The sequence below is a fragment of the Giraffa tippelskirchi genome, chromosome 9 (assembly GCF_054371585.1).
Source record: "Giraffa tippelskirchi isolate mGirTip1 chromosome 9, T2T-mGirTip1v1.2.pri, whole genome shotgun sequence".
NCBI lineage: Eukaryota > Metazoa > Chordata > Mammalia > Artiodactyla > Giraffidae > Giraffa > Giraffa tippelskirchi.
Window position 1 is genome coordinate 56,869,684 of NC_137283.1, and position 17,058 is coordinate 56,886,741.

Genomic DNA, 17,058 nt, shown 5'->3' on the forward strand with positions numbered 1-17,058 from the left:
AATTACTGATGTTGAGCATCTTTGCTTTTTTTTCTCTCATTTTTTCCTATTTGACTTTCTGTCTGCTGTTTCTGGCCCACTTAGTATGATAATCTGTAGTTGCACCCATGTTGTTGTAAATGGCACTATTTCATTTTTTGTGGCTGAACAGTATTCCATTGTATGTATGTGGGCCACATCTTCTCTATCCATTCATCTGTGGATGGACATTTAGGTTGTTTGCACATCTCAGCTGTTGTGAACAGTGCTGCTGTGGACATAGTGGTGCGTGCATCTTTTTGAATTATAGTTTTTTTGAGGTATATTCCCAAATGTGGGATTGCTAGGTCATATGGGAATTCTATTTTTAGTTTCGTGAGGAAACTCCCTACCATTTCCCTTAGTGTCTGCAGCAATTTACATTCCCACCAACAGGGTAGGAGGGTTCCCTTTTCTCCACACCCTCTCCAGGATTTATTGTTAACATTGATCTCTCTGTCGTCAGCAAGAGCAAGCTGGATTCTCTCCACCCGTACTCAGTGCCCAAAAAGAAGGGGAGCGGGTTTGGCCAGTACAGATGTGAGAAAGGACCACTACAGTCCTCAGTGAAAAAGTCACTGCCCTGGAAACTGTCCAGGCCCAACAGCGGACACTTCCTGAATGGGGCTGGCGGTGGCTGGTCAAGGCCCTAGAAGGCTGGGGGCAACGGAGGCTTCCCCTGTAAGATGTTTGGCCGGTGTCTGCTGAGGAAACCCAATAAAAAATGACCACCCAAAGAAAGAAAAGAAAATGAGGGATGAAAAGGGTATTTCATGTGAATGGAAATGACCAAAAAGGGAGCTTCAGTACTCAGACAAAGTGGACTGTGAAACAAAGAGAATAAAAAGTTGAAGGACACTATATAATGATAAGAAATCAATAGCTCATCACCGTGCATGCACCTGCCAGCAGCAGGCTCCCCAGGGGGCACTAGTGGTAAAGAATCCGCCTGCCAAGGCAGGAGATGTAAGAGACATGGGGTCAATCCTAGTTCAGGAAGAGCCCCTGGAGAAGGAAGTGGCAACCCACTCGGCTATTCTTGCCTGAAGAATCCCAAGGACAGAGGAGCCTGGAAAGCTACAGTCCATGGGGTCGCAAAGAGTCGGACACCTCTGAAACACACGCTTTGGAACACCCAAATATCTAAAACGAACACTAACAGACATAAAGGGAGAAATCGATAGGAATCCAATAATAGGAAACTGCTGATGACAGAGAGATCAATGTTACTTCCAGACCCCAAGTCATTGCAGGTGTCAGCCACTATGGCTTCCCTCACCAGCTTCTTGGCTTCCTCCTCCATATCTGTCCTAAATTTATCTCCAAACATGGCCATGGCTATCAAGGAGCCAGAGCCCGTGGTGACATAAGACAGCTCAACGGCTAAGCATGAGCACCGACGCTGTAGAGGTGAGGCCCAGTGACATCTCCCCCAAAGCTAGTGCTGCCCCGATGTAACCTTGCTACCCGGAGGGTATCTGTCTGCGGCCGCCTCGGACTGGCCGCCACAGCTCTGAGAAGACAGCTCGTGCAAAGGGAGTGGAGCTCCAGGTTGGAGGAAGTGAGCTGGGTCGTCTTGTCTGTGCCCACAGCTGTCCCAGGACTACGGCAGTAACTGTTAGGAGATATGAAGTGTATTTTTGAGTTCTTGTCAACGACAATCATCCCTTTAATCACCCTTGTATCTCCTCCAAAAACCATGCCATCCTTATAGACCACCCCTGCAATGGTTGTCCCTGTTTTCCGGGCCGTTGGAAGCTTGTCCTTTATCTTTGCAAAACTGACTGCTAAGATGGCCTTTCAGTGGCAGTTAGCAAAAGAGAAACCCCCAACAAGTGGCTCATGCCCTCCACCCTCTCCCTTTCAGTCTGGGTGTGTCCTTTGCCCTCTGGTGGTCTCTTGTTGGCAGCATATTGTAGGCTTTTGTTTTTATCCAGTCTGACACTCTGTATCTTGTGAATGAAGCGTTCAGGCCATTAATTTAAGGTAATTATTGATACATATGTACCTATTGCCTTTTCACACGTGCTTCACAGTGGATTCTTCGTTTCTTTCTCTCCTGCTGTGGTGATACCTTTTATATGATGCTAGTGTTCTCTTCTTTGGGTTTTTGTTATTCTGTTGTATGTTTTTGCTTTGTGGTTGCTGTTTGTCTACTATGTTGCTGCTGCTGCTAAGTCGCTTCAGTCATGTCGGACTCTGTGCAACCCCATAGACGGCAGCCCACCAGGCTCCCCCGTCCCTGGGATTCTCCAGGCGAGAACACTGGAGTGGGTTGCCATTTCCTTCTCCTATGCATGAAAGGGAAAAGTGAAAGTGAAGTCGCTCAGTTGTGTCCGATTCTTCGCGACCCCATGGAGTGCAGCCCACCAGGCTCCTCCGTCCATGGGATTTTCCAGGCAAGAGTACTGGAGTGGGGTGCCACTGCCTTCTCCGTGTCTACTGTGTTAGCCCCTTCCTTTATCTGCTTGCTTTAGACTGACAGTTATATAGGTTCAAACACATTCTTAAAACAAAGTGCATTTTCTTCCTTCCTTCCTCACATGTTAAGATTTGGATGTCCCTGTTTACATCTTCCTGTTTCTCCCTTTGCTGTTCCGTTTGTTTATCATTGCTTTCACAAATAGGTGTTGTTGTTGTTTTTTTTAATCTGTATACTGGCTAATTTAAATGGTTTATTTTCCTTTAGTGATTTCCTGCTTCCTATTTCTTCCTGCTGCTTTTCTATTTAGAGAAGACCTTTTAATATTTCTTTTAGGATGGTGTAGTATTGCTGTACTCTTTTGGTTTCTGCTTGTCTAAGAAATTCTTTATTTCTCCTCCTGTTCCAAATGATAATCTTGATAGATTATTCTAGGTTGCAGGTTTTTCTCTTTCAAGGCTTTGAGTGTGTTTTGCCACTCCCTTCTTGCCTGCAGTGCTTCTGTGGAGAAATCAGCTGATAGCCCCATGGGGGTTCCCTTGTAAAGAACTGTTTTTCTCTTCCTACCTTTAGAATCCTCCCCTTATCTTTCACTTTGGTTACTTTTATTATGTCTTGGTGTAGGTTTGTTTGGGTTTATCTTCCTATGCCTGGATACCTATTTCCTTGTTTAGCTTTTGGAAATTTTCAGCCATAATTTCTTAAGATACATTTCAATGCCCTTTTCTCTCTCTCCTCCTTTTGGAACCCCTATTATGCATAGATTGGCCCACTTTTTATTATCCAATAGGTCTTTTACATTGCTTTCTTTTTCCCCATTTGACTTTCTGTCTGCTGTTTTGATTGGGTAGTTTCCACTAGTCTATCTTCCAGGTCACTTACTGTTTCTAATGCATTATTCGTTCTGCTGTTTATTGCCTTGAGCTCAGTAAATGAACTTTCTAATTTTTCTTTGCTCCTCCTCATAGATCCTAGTTCCTTTCTACACTAATCTGCTTACTTGCTGATAGTCTTTTGTAATTCCTTCAGTAGTTTCCTTATCTCCTTTTTGAAATCAGTGTCTCTTAGTCTGAAGAGGTCTGTTTTATTGTTCCCGCAGGGAGATTTTCTTGGTCTTCTACCTGAGAGTGGTTCCTCTGCTTCTTCGTTTTGCTCATATTTCTCCTAGCCTGTGAGTTTAGGAGGAAGAGTTAACCTACTGTTGTCTTGGAGGGAGTGTCCCTGGGTAGCCTGTGTGGGTTTAATGTCTTTTGGTGTGAGGGTTGTTTTTGCTTTGGATGCTTGCTGCCTTTTGCTTAGTGTGTGCTGGCCGTTACCTCTTGGATGGGGGTGCGCAGGTTCCCAGGAACATGGGGCTAGTGGCTGGCTCCCAGCCATGGGTACCCCCCCCACCGCCCTGCGCTGTGGCGGCGGGTCGCACGCCCTCACTGTGCACTCCTGGGGAGTGGGGGCAGGGTTGGCCCTGGGCTGTGGGGCCTCGGAAGCAGCAGCGGGCCTGGGGTCATTGGCCCAGAGCCCTGGGCGATGGCAGGCCGCACAGGCTCCCAGATGGTGGGGTGGTGACCTGCAGCCGCTCCCAGGACCCTCCGCGGTGGCCTCTGGAGTCTACGATGGCAGCCTGCACCTGCCCCTGGAGCACAGGTAGGTGGTGCCCTGCCCCCGGAGAATGCAGATGGCCGTGACAGCCCATCCCCCCCCATCGGTGCCTCACCTCTCTGGCTGGCCCAGGCTTCCTCCCAGACCCCCTTGGTTGTGGCAGAGCACACTCGAGCACCTCAGGCTGGCTTCCCACAGCAACCCCAGTCCTGTCCCCAGGTCTGACCTCCCGAGCCTCAGTACCCAGCTCCAACCCACCCCAGCCATGCTCTTTGAGACACTGTTAAGAAAATGAGAAAAACCACAAACCAGAAGCAGAATTTTGTAAAACATATACCAGTTAAAAGTCTTAACTCTAGTACATAAAGAAACTTCCTAAAGCTCAGTAAGAAAACCCAATTCCCCCAAAATGCATCAAACAGTTGAAAGACACTTCACCGACAAAAGACGTACAGTTGGCAAAATCAGCACATGAAAAAATGCCCAACATCTCCTCAGTCATCGAGGAAAGGAAGGTGTAACCACAGTGAGGTGTGACAGCACACTCACTGTTGTGCCTAGCATTGGAAAGCTGCCCATACCCAGTGCTGGTGAAAATGTGGGGCAACGAACTCCAAGGCACCAGTGGGCGTGTGAGGTGGTGACCACCTTGGAAAACAGCCTGGCACTTCCTTAGAGTTTGACATGAACCTGTCATGATTCAGGCAGTGCCCTCCTAGATATTTCCCCAAGAGAAATGTAAACACATGTCTGCACTAGACTTACAGAAAAATGTTCACAGCACCCTTTTTTGACAGCTAAGCCCTGGATACCTTGCTCAGTTGCTAAGTCATGTCTGACTCTTTGCAACCCCATGGACTGAAGCATGCCAGGCTCCTCTGTCCTCTGCTATCTCCCGAACTTTGCTTAAATTCATGTCCACCGAGTTGATGATGCCATCCAACCATCTCATCCTCTGTCACCCCCTTCTCCTCCTGCCCTCAATCTTTGCCAACATCAAGGTCTTTTCCAGTAAGTTGGCTCTTGGCATCAGGTATTGGAGCTTGGCATCAAAGTGTTGGAGCTTCAGCATCAGTCCTTCCAATGAATATTCAGGGTTGATTTTCTTTAGGATTTACTGGTGTGATCTCGTTGCAGTCCATGGGACTCTCAAGAGTCTTCTCCAGCACCACAATTTGGAAATATCAGTTCTTTGGCACTCAGCTTTCTTTATGGTCCAACTCTCATATCCATACATGACTACTGGAAAAACCATAGCTTTGACTAGATGGACGTTTGTTGGCAAAATAATGTCTCTGCTTTTTAAGATGCTGTCTAGGTTTGTCATAGATTTCTTTCCAAGAGGGAACATCTTTTAATTTTGTGTCTGTGGTCACCATCCACAGTGATTTTAGAGCCCAAGAAAATAAAATCTGTCACTGTTTCTACTTTTTCCCCTTTTATTAATGTTTGCCATGAAGTGATGGGACCGGATGCCATGATCTTAGTTAGTTTTTCGAATGTTGAATTTTAAGCCAGCTTTTTCATGCTCCTGCTTCACCCTCATTAAGAGGATCTTTGGTTCTTTATTTTCTGCCATTTGAGTGGTATCATCTGCATATCTGAGGTTGTTGGTATCTCTCCCAGCAATCTTGATTCCAGCTTGTGATTCATTCAGCCTGGCATTTTGTATGATGTACTCTGCATAAAAGTTAAATAATCAGGGTGACAATATACAGACTTGTACTCCTTTCCAAATTTTGAACTGGTCCATTGTTCCATGTCCTATTCTATTAACAACTGTTGCTTCTTCTAGTTGTTTAGTTGCTGAGTCATGGCCAACTCTGTGTGACCCCTTGGACTACAGCATGCCAGGCTTCCTTGTCCTTCACTCTCTCCTAGAGTTTGCTCAAATTCAGTTGGTGATGCTATCCAGCTATCTCATCCTGTCACCCCATTCTCCTCTTGCCCTCAATCTTTCCCAGCTTCAGCATCTTTTCCAGTGAGTTGGATCTTTGCATCAAGTGGCCAAAGTATTTGAGCTTCAGCATCAGTCCTTCTGATGAGTATTCAGAGTTGATTTTTTTTAGGATTGACTGGTTGGATCTCCTTGCAGTCCAAGGGATTCTAAGAGTCTTCTCTAGCACCACAATTTGAAAGCATCAATTCTGCTTCTTGACGTGCATAAAGGTTTCTCAGGAGACAGGGAAGGTCGTCTGGTATTCTCATCTCTTCAGGAATTTTCCACAGTGTTGTAATCCACACAGTCAAAGGCTTTAGCATAGTCAATGAAGCAGAAATAGATGTTTTTCTGGAATTCCTTTCCTTTTTCTGTGATCCAATGAATGTTGGCAGTTTGACCTCATTATAGAGGATTGGAATGCAAAAGTCTGGATACCTACCAAATGTCAATTAATAGGTGAATGGATAAACAAATTTTGGTATATGTGTATGAGGAATTACTACTCAGCATTACAAAGACATGAACGATTGATACATGCAACGCGGGACTTCTCTGATGGTCCAGTGGTTAAGAATCCACCTTCCAGTGCCGGGGACGCGGGTTCAGTTTCCGGTTGGGGAGCTAGGATCCCACTTGCCGTGGGTCAACGAAGCCCATGCGCTACAGCTGCTGAGCCCGAGTACTCTAGACCCAAATGCCACAACCAGAGAAGCCCACTCGCTGCAACCAAGACCCAGCACAGCAAAAATAAATATCTTTTGTTTAAAAAGCTGGTTAAGGTAGTAAATTATATGTGTATTTTGCCACAATATGAAAAGGTGGGAAAAATCAGTTAAGCACTTTGTGCGTGGGTCTGTGTGTGAATCCTCTGTTCTGCTTCTTGTTTTGTCTGTCTTCACGCACGTGTTAAGTTGTCGTCTTTCCTGAGCTTTGTCTTAGGCTTGGAGCCCGGCCGTGTTCATTCCCCAGCTTCTTCTTTTCTGAGGTCGTTTGGCTCCTCTGGGTCCTTCACATCAGCTCATAAATTTTAGAATCAGCTTTTCAGCTTCAACAAAAGGCCTGTGTATGATTGGGATTACAGTAAACCCACAGATCAGTTTCAGGGAGAATTCAGATTTGTAACAGTACTGAATTTTCAGATCCCCAATTGTGGAATATCTCCCCATTTATTTGATTCTTAATTCTCTCACCAACGTTTTGTGTTGTCATGGTCAGTGTATAGAGTGTGGACAAATTTTACAAAAAGCTTCTGATGGTTTCTCAACTTATCCTTCTTCTTTTTTGATGGTTTGTAAAAATATATCCATAAGTATTTAAAATTCTTTGATATTATCGTGATATTTTTAGAAATTTTGACTCCTGATTATTTGTTGTTTGTATATAGAAATACATTGATTTTTTTACACATTATTTTTACAGTGGTGTGAAAGTTAACATTTTTCTGTACATACTTCCTATTTCTGGAATTTTTCTTCATAATCTATATTTTATTTACTTCATATGTAAAAGAAATTCACACTTGTTAAAGGAGGTACAGGAACTATAATGTAACCCATTGTGTCTTAGTTTTTGCCTTTGAAAATCAGTTTTAGTTGAACTTCAGCAGATGTTGGTGTTTTGTGAAGATTTCTTAATTCAACCTCAGGGTTATCTCCTACAATTAAATAGTATGCAGTATGACAAGCGGCGTGATGATGTTGGTTGCTTTAAGGTAGTCATACCCTCCATTTACCCCTCACCCAGCCCGTTTCTCCCAGTGCTTACCTTTATGGAATGCATTGTGCAAGACTGCTCTCCTTTCTCACAACCAGGAACTGCACATCAGCCTGAATGCCGATTTTGCCCGTTTTGCGTTTACTGATTGTGTGTGTGTACTTTGTAATTTTGCCACGTGTATAGATCGTGACACACAACAGTTCCAGCACAGGAATCACTCATACATTCCTCTGACAGCCAGAGCCACCTCTTGCCCACTCCTCCCCCAGCTTCTGGAAACCACTAGTCTTTTCTCCCTTTGTATATTTTGTTGTTTCAAAAACATGGTACTAATCGCACCGTAATGTATCTACAACAACACGCAGTGTGTGAACTTGGCGCAGATGGGCTTCTTCGCTTTGCGTCGCCCTCCTGTAGGTGCTGTGCATCGGCGCTGTGCTGCTGTGCTTTCTTACTGCTCAGTACTCTTCATGTACGCGTTGCCACAGTTTGTTGACTGTTCTGAAGCTTAAGAACATCTTGGTTGTTTCCAGTTTAGGGGCTCTTATGAGTAAACCTTCTGTGGACATTTGTGTTCAAGCTTTGTGTGAACATGTGTTCATCTCTCTGGGACAAATGGCCAGGAATGAGGTTGCTGGGTCTTGAGGTAATTTGTGTGTTTAATTATTTTCAGAGTGCTGGCTTTACTATTTCACGTTCCCGGTAGCAATATATTCTAGTTTCTGTGCCTTTTTGCCAGGATTTGGTGTTGTCACTGATTTTGTTTATTTAAAAAAAAAAAAAAGATTTAGAAACTGTAGCCGTTCTGATAGATGTAGAGTGTTATCTTGTGGTTTTAATTTGCCTTTGCCTGATGTAGAAAATTTTCACGTATTTAGTTCCCTTGATACATCCTCTCAGTGAGTACAGTTGGTTTTTACAATTGGCTCTTGTACCCTGCAGCCTTGTTAAACTCGCTTAGCAGCTCACAGAGCTTTTTTGGTTGCTCTTGGAGGGTTTAGTACCTGGACAGTCACGTTGTTGGTGATGAGGGGAGTTTCATGTCTTCCTTTCCAATCTGGTTTTCTTTCTTTTCTTTGTTTGATTCACTGGCTAACATCTCCATTATGTCTAATAGGAGTGGTCAGAGCAAACTTCCCTGCCTTGTGCCTGATTTTAAGGAGAAAGCCTTCAGTCTGTTATCTTAAGTATGATGTTAGTTGTATGTTTTTTGTAGGTGCCCTGAACCGGGTTAAGGAAGTTTCCTTCTGCTTCTGGTTTGTGGAGGGTTTTCAATGTAAATTGTGTTGATCAAATTTTGTCCAGTGTTTTTTCTGCCTCTTTGAAGATGATTGGGTTTTTTCTGTTTATTCTTTTGACATGGCGAAATACTTTGCCTGGGTTTTGAACCCTGAACAACTCCTGCGTTGTCAGGACAGTTCTCCTTGGTCGTCATGTAGTTGCCTCGTTTGCATCCTTGGATTCACTCTGGAGACGAAGGAGACATGACAGCTGAATATAGTGTGGCTCCTGGACTGGATCCCAGGCCGGAAAACAGGGCATCAATGGAAAAGCCAGTGAAATACTGTATGAATGTCAATTTCGTAATTGTGTTGGTTTCCCCATGATTCTGTAAGCTTCTCTTAGGAAAAGCTGGATGAAAAGTATCCGGGAACTCTATATTATTTTGGTGACTTTTCTTTAAAATTATTTCAAAATAAAAATGATAAAGTGATTTCATATGAGCAGCATTTTAAAATACCATTTGACAGTTTTTGCCTTTTTTAATTTATATTCTATTGAGGTAACATTGGTTTGTGACATCGTATGTTTCACGTGTGCGATGTTACATTCCTACTTCTGTGTGTGCTGTACCACGCCCCCCACCAAAACCGGAGCTCCCACCCCTCACCGGACAATTGACCCCCTTACCCATTTCACCCTCCCCCAGTCTCTGCCTTCTCAGTGGTTTTGGGTATATGATTGTTCTAGTGTGATGTTATATATATAATCCAGTCCATGGCAGCCCATGGAATTCTCCAGGCCAGAACACTGGAGTGGGTAGCCTTTCCCTTCTCCAGGGGATCTTCCCAACCCAGGTCTCCCGTGTTGCAGGCAGATTCTTTACCAGCTGAGCCACAAAGGAAGCCTGCTACCGTTTTATCTTTGTTGTTTGTTTTTTTTTTTCATGTGTTGTTTCTTTTGTCTCTGGCTGCTTTTAAGTGGTTTTAGAGAAATTGATGTTAGTATAGTTTTCTTCACACTTTTCTTGGGGTTCTTTGACCTTCTTGGATCTCTGTGTTTATAGTGTTTATCAGCTTTGGTACATTTTTGACCATTAGATTTCTTTAAACTCGTTTTATCACCAGCCGTGGCACATTCCCCCACTCTCTCCTCCCCTTTGGAGATTATACATATATGGAGAGCGATCTGCTCGAGGTTGTCCCACAGTTCACTGATGCTCAGTTATTTTTTTGTCTTTCATTTTGTGTAGTTTTTATTATTATGTCTTCTGTTCATTAATTTTTTTTCCCCCTAGTATTTGGTCTACTGTTAATCCAATCTAGAGTTTTTCATCTTAAGCGGTCTTTCATCTCTGGGCAGTTTGAGTTTTTTTTTTCTTCTATATCTCTATTTACTGTGCTCATATTTCCTCCTTTTTTGAGAATTTAGAGTTTAGTTATAATAACTCTTGTAATACTCTTGTCTGATGTCATCGTTGTTATTTCTGGGTCACAGTCAGTTGACTGATTTTCTTGTTCTCCCTGCACTCAGGTTTCCCTGCTGCTTCCTGTGCCTTGTGGATTTCAGTTTGACCCATTCAAGACTTGCTTTGAAGTGTTAGAAGGAGCAGAGCAGCCTGCAGGGCAGTGTTTCTCAACACTTTTATTCATTATCACTGCCCTCTCATTGCCCATTACCCTAATCACATCCCTCTGTGGCATTTAAAAAAATTGTTCATTCGTTTATCTAGTTGTGGCTGCGCTGGGTCTTCGTTGGGATGACGGGCTTCTGATTGCGGTGGCTTCTCTTGTTGCGGAGCATGGACTGTAGGCACACGGGCTTCAGTAGTCACTACGCACGGGCTGTTACTCCGAGGCATGTGAGATCATCCCAGACCAGGGACTGAGCCTGCGTCCTCTGCATTGGCAGCTGGATTCTTAACCAGTGGGCCACCCGGAAGTCTCTCTTTGTGAAATTGTAATGCCACAACTATACTATACATGTTTCTGTCCGTATTATAGGTGTTTCTGTCCTTCATGCATAAGTTTTTTGTTTGCTTCTCTTCCTCCGGAACCAGTTTCCACCCCCAGGGGTCGGTGTTGCCCTGTTGAGAATGCACAGTCTCAGGCTGGTTCTCTTCGACTAGTGACACACGGGTCTTCTCTGTGTCCTCAGTACGCTGTATGCTAAGGCAGCCTGTTTTTGAACACTTTCTTAAAAGTTGAGCGTACCCTAGCACACAGCCCAGCCACTGCGCTCCAGAGTGCAGTACATGTCACAGCCCCAAAACCTGAATACATATGGTCCTTCTGAGACCCCCAACAGGTTTTGGGGCTGTGACATGTACTGCACAAAAACGGGGCTAATTGAAAATTCTTTTTCACTAGCCAAAGTAGCAATAAAAGATTTCAAAGGCAGTTCAACGTCTCAAGATAACTTGTACCACGCACTCAAATGTCCTTCGTGGGGTGAATAGGTAAAAATTTTTTACCCATACAGTAGGCCATTGAACAATTATGCCAAATCAAAGAGGCCAGACCAACAAAATGCTGTGTGATCCCATGTATATAAAACTGAAAAATGCGAACTAATCCATAGACAAAAAGATGAGTAGTTGCCTGGGGAAGGAGATGGAGGGAAGGATTGATCACAGAGGGACACCAGGAAGTTGGGATAGAAGTGTTTTTGTTGAATGTGGGGACGGTTTCATGGGCGAACAGACCTCAGAACTCAAAAAGTTACTCTATGTTTGTGCAACTTATTACGTGCCAATTATATACGCCAGTAAAGTTGTGGAAGTAAAAAAATGAGGGGTTTGCACTCCATTTAGGGAACCTATATTTCTCATTAGTGACCCATGTGTATAAAAATTTATAAGCATGGTTATGGTTGTTTTTATGGTTTATAATAGTGATGAAGTTTAATTTGTTGGCAGCTTATGGGAACACTTTAACTTGACTCATATGAAAGTCTGCAGTTGCAGACCTAACGCAATGATGGTTGAGTTTTGCTTTGCTGAACGTGTGTTCATAGTCGACAAACTGACTTGTTCTCAGAACCTGTGGACTCTGGGGAAAGAGTGTGGTTCTGAACACTGGGGCTGGGTCCAGAGACTGCCTAGAGTCTGGCTGTGTTGCCAAATGTTTCAGGGCAGTAATGACAGTTGTGTGTTTGTTCTCTTACTTTCTAGAAGGTACAGGTAGTAAATCAAAAATTCAAGTTTAGTAAACACCTTCAGGAAAGTTTAGGTCTCATGAATGTTTAGTTGTAACGGTTTTGTGCAATGAATACACCCAGATCAAGAAATAGAACATTACCTGTATTGGTAATTTGTTTTTAATGTTGGAAGGCATTTTTAAGGTTAACTTAATGTATCATGGCATCCAGTCCCATCACTTCATGGCAAATAGATGGGGAAACAATGGAAACAGTGAGAGACTTTATTTTCTTGGGCTCCAAAATCATTGCAGATGGTGACTGCAGCCATGAAATTAAAAGATGCCTGCTCCTTGGAAGAAAAGCTATGATCAACCTAGACAGCATGTTAAAAAGCAGAGACATTACTTTGCCAACAAAGATCTGTCTAGTCAAAGCTATGGCTTTTCCAGTAGTCATGTATGGATGTGAGAGTTGGACTATAAAGAAAGCTGAGCGCCGAAGAATTGATGCTTTTGGACTGTGGTGTTGGAGAAGACCCTTGAGAGTCCCTTGGACTGCAAGGAGATCCAACCAGTCCCTCCTAAAGGAAATCAGTCCTGGATATTCATTGGAAGGACTGATGCTGAAGCTGAAACTCCAGTACTTTGGGCACCTGATGTGAAGAACTAACTCATCGGAAAAGACCCTGATGCTGGGAAAATTGAAGGTGAGAGGAGAAGGGGACAACAGAGGATGAGATGGTCGGATGGCATCATTGATTTAATGGACATGGGTTTGAGTAAACGCCGGGAGTTGGTGATAGACAGGCAGGCCTGGCGTGCTGCAGTCCATGGGGTCGCAAAGAGTCAGACACACCTGAGCAACTGAACAACAACAATATGTCAGACAAAAATTCATGAAAATTATAATCATCTCATGTAATTAATCTGTCCTGTTGTCCTTGCCTGATGATTGAAGATGATAGCGACATTGATGGTTTTAAGAAATTTGTGAAGTTTCTGTTAAGGCTTGTATGATTTGTCCAGTTAAGTGCCTTGAGCACTGGAGGTTGTAGAAAGTATACTCCAAGCAGAAGACACATTTTTAACCTTTTTCTTTTTTCGTTGTAAGGGCATTAACCCTGCAATTAAGGAAGGCTTTATCCCATTAAAAAAAAAAAAAATGAAATTTGTCAGGGAACCAGAAAAGGCCAAGTGGCTGTCTTGGATTTCCCATAGCCCTGACTGTTTGATTTACAGTCATTGTTTATTCATTTTAAATTAGCTGGTTTAGGAGTAGACTGTTGTGTTTTAAGGACATCAGGATAGCAACAGTCTGACAATAAGGGGTTAATTTTTTTAAAAAGTAGAATGAGCTTTACCTACATGTACCATAATCTTCATAGATCATTGTGAAATAGTAGTTATTTTGTCAAAGTAACAAAAGGTTTCAAAGGTAAATACAAACCACTTAAGGAGAAGGAAATGGCAACTCACTCCAGTACTCTTGCTTGGAAAATCCCATGGACGGAGGAGCCTAGTGGGCTGCAGTCCACGGGGTTGCAGAGTCGGACATGACTGAGCGACTTCACTTCACTTGCTTCATACTTTCACTGGAGAAGGAAATGGCAACCCACTCTAGTATTCTTGCCTGGAGAATCCCATGGATGGAGGAGCCTGGTGGGCCATGGTCCGTGGGGTCACAGAGAGTCGGACACGACTGAAGTGACTAGGCACGCACAGATCACTTAACGGCAAAGAAATTCACAGTCTGTTATCAAAAGCTGCATTCCAAGAAAACTTTGTTCTCTTAACAGAGAAAGTTCCAGTCTGCTACGGGCTCATATTCATCGTGAAATAATAGCTATTCACTTAGTCAAAGTAGCAATAAAAGATTTCAAAGGCAGTTCAGCGCCTCGAGATAACTTGTACCATGCACTCTACTTTTCCTGGGGTCTACTTTCCGCACGCCTTTTTCACTTTCCATATTCATCACTTTATTTGCCTGTTCTGAAACTGCCACCTGTAGGGAAAGATTGAAGGCAGGAGGAGAAGGGGACGACAGAGGATGAGATGGTTGGATGGCATCACTGATGTAATGGACGTGAGTTTGAGTAAACTCTGGGAGTTGGTGATGGACAGGGAGGCCTGGCGTGCTGCAGTCCACGGTGTTGCAAAGAGTCAGACCTACTTCCTTTTCCCTTAATAAAATGTCATTCCATTTCTTAAAGCCTTTTAAGTTACAAAGACACATTCTGCTTTCCTTAAGTATCCACGAACCATTGGCAAACATAAATCACCCAAAGCTCTTAACTCATTTGCGTTTTCTTTCCTGAGACTTTTCTTCACATCAAGTGACTTTCCTTGTTGAAAAATTTATAACAGATAAAATAAGATCTTATTTAGTTTATATTGAACCAAGGCACAATAAAAGTATCACACCTAATGTTGGTAATTAAGATACGTCTAAATTATTTAGATAAACAGTAATACCAAGTATTAGTTTAATACTGAGTATTTCCCAGTTCACGCGAACCTGAACTTCATTTAGAATTGTTTGATTTGTAAGCCCTTACTTTTCCTCAGATCAATTAAATTTGAGCTCATTTACAAATTAACCTCAGCAATATTAACCAAAGACACACACTGAAACACACACTAATCCAGACAGAGATCTCGTCTCTTTGCACCCACACCACTTTTTTTCTTGACTTGAAGTTCTACTGGTTTCCCAAGGCTGAAGTCTTAGGCAAAGCGCGCTGTGTATTTCAAAGATTGAGAAGAGTTAACTTCAGGCTCTTTCCTAGGCATGTCTCTGTTTTCTCAGGTCAGAGCTTAAAGTATTTCAACATGCTAGCTTTTTTCTAATTGCATATGCAGAAAGAACCAGTTTTGCGATTTCAAAAAGATTTCATTTCAACCAGCTTTCTCCAGAGTCTGAAGAAGATCACAGCCATACTGTCTTTTTTCCCTCTCTGGTCATGGTCTCATAGCTAAAATTTAAAGAGAGAATGATCTAGAGAATGCTCACATTGGCCCTAATAGTAGGGGCAGACTGACTGATAAGATGTTATCCCAGCACAGATTGTCCCTCTCGGGAGGGGCAGGTCTCAGTTTGACCCAAAGATTCTGAAGGTCTGAGGGAAATTGAAGGAGTTGGGGAACCCTGATTCCCCCGCCACCACCCCACCACTCTGATGGAAGTCAGAAGAGGATTCTTTAAAATATGGGAGTTTTTTAGAAGATCTGGTGGAGGGGATGTAGAAGGGAGGGGCTTGAGGGAGTGGAGGAGCAACAGAAAGACTCCCATGCCCTGAGTCCCTCAGACCCGGACTCTGACCGAGGGCTGTGAAGTTGTGAATGTCAGGGGCCTCTGAGTCATTTCCTTGTTTCCGACGGTACAGGTCAAGTTGGAGGACTGTGTTATAATTTAGTGTGCCAGTAAGAGGCTGTTTTTCTTGGTCCCTCAATTTGTGCCGGGGCCAGGCTTCATTGCAAAAGAAAGGGAGCCTTTTCTTTTCCAGGTTTTCAGGTCCAAAGTTTTTCTAGTTCTTGAGAATATAGCCGAGGGGATGAGTCTGAGGGAGGTTCCTGAGACTTACCAGAAGCCATTCGTAGCCTATATGCCAGAGAATGTGGGTACTGAGAATCGCCAGCCACAGGTAGGCATTGTTTTTGCCCCAGTGAACCCTCTGTGTGACGGAGGCACCACGTGGCTAATGGCGCAAGTGGCCGAGTGTCCCAACAGGCACGTCTGACAGTGAGAGGCGACCCTTGAGCATGCGGCTGAGACACCGACCGGACAACTGGGCTCCATGCGACTTGGCCAGACCCAGCTGGGTGGCTCACAATTTGGTGATTGCCTGAAATGTGGAAGCCCCTCTTTGGGATGCCTCAGAGGCAGCTCCTAAGCTTCCAGGAAATGAATCCAGACCGAAGAGGGAAGAGTGAAAGTAGCAGAGAAAACAGGCTGAGGAATCCACGTTGTAGTCCTGCTGGTAAGCCGGCAGCCCTGAGGAGCGGGCTCGGTGTTCCGCTTGAGCTAACATGTGCCTGGAGAGTCCCATGGACAGAGGAGCCTGGCGGGCTCCGCAGGGTTGGACATGACTGAGCGGCCAAGCACAGCACACAGCACGGTCCTCACCCTAGTTAAGGAAGGGAGAGGAGAGGAGAGCCTCCCTCGTTTGGGGGGCAGCTGCTGGGGCCCACAGAGCCACCCTGGCCAGAGTTTCTCGGTTGCTTCCACAGCCACTCGCCTGTTAGCAGAGGGTTTGAGGAAAAAGAAATGAGAGAGTAAAGGAGAGTCAGAGGGAGAACCCCCAGGAGACATATGGGCCCCCAAAGGTCGCGGTCTGTGCACAGGTTGGAAAAGAATTCCAGACACGAGGCCCAGTGAGAGGAGGATAGAGTTCATCAGCACGGGAGACGCTATTAGAACAGTGGGCTGGCTCAAGCTAGAGCCGATGCATTTCCTAGGTTACTAGCCAGTTTCTGTCCTCTCAGGACAAAGAAAATTCCTGCTGGAAGGGTGGCATTCGGTGACTGGTTAGAGGTCAGGGAACTGGCCAGTGAGAGTTGGGGGCTCATGGCAACAGTTGCTATGAAGGTTAGTCAGTTCCGGAGATGGTCTAGGTTTTGGGTTACAGAAGCCTCGGTACAAACCTCACACGTCTGACCATGGTATGGGGCTCCAGAAGATGCACTGAGGCTTGGTCTGTGACTCAAGATGAGCTCCATCCCGGCCAGGGTTCCAGGTGCACTTGAGAAGAAAATGTATTCTGCTGCTGTGGGAAGGACATTCCTTCCATTTTATTGACATTAAATATCAGTTACGTCTGTCTGGTCTAATGTGTCATTTAAGGTTTGTGTTTCCTTATTCGTGTTCTGTCTGGATGATCTGTTTATTGGTATAAGCGGGGTGCGAAGGTCCCTCACTGGGGACTTCCCTGGTGGTCCAGTGGCTAGGAGCCCACCTTCCAGGGCAGGGGACGCGGGTTCCCTCCCTGTTTTGGGAACTAAGATCC

General features: G+C 44.4%; 1 protein-coding gene, 1 long non-coding RNA gene and 1 pseudogene across 4 annotated transcripts in view; 2 read left to right on the plus strand and 1 right to left on the minus strand.

Annotated features, from left to right (window-relative positions):
- The window catches only part of ACAD9 (acyl-CoA dehydrogenase family member 9), a 42,171-nt gene that overhangs the window by 7,481 nt on the left and 17,632 nt on the right, over positions 1 to 17,058 (plus strand). The window contains exon 1 of one of the 3 annotated variants that reach the window (XM_081526543.1): positions 15,747 to 16,032. The exons of the other annotated variants lie outside the window; for them this stretch is intronic. Within the exon in view, the coding sequence (XP_081382669.1) occupies positions 15,903 to 16,032 (130 nt within the window). The 5' untranslated portion in view covers positions 15,747 to 15,902. Of the gene's footprint in view, positions 1 to 15,746; positions 16,033 to 17,058 lie in introns of those variants that run through there. 3 annotated transcript variants of the gene reach the window in all.
- Positions 668 to 6,635, minus strand: LOC145520838 (proteasome subunit beta type-7 pseudogene; annotated as a pseudogene).
- Positions 8,228 to 12,981, plus strand: LOC145520320 (uncharacterized). The gene is made up of 2 exons (XR_014064403.1): positions 8,228 to 8,340; positions 10,449 to 12,981. It is a non-coding gene; the product is annotated as an uncharacterized LOC145520320 (long non-coding RNA).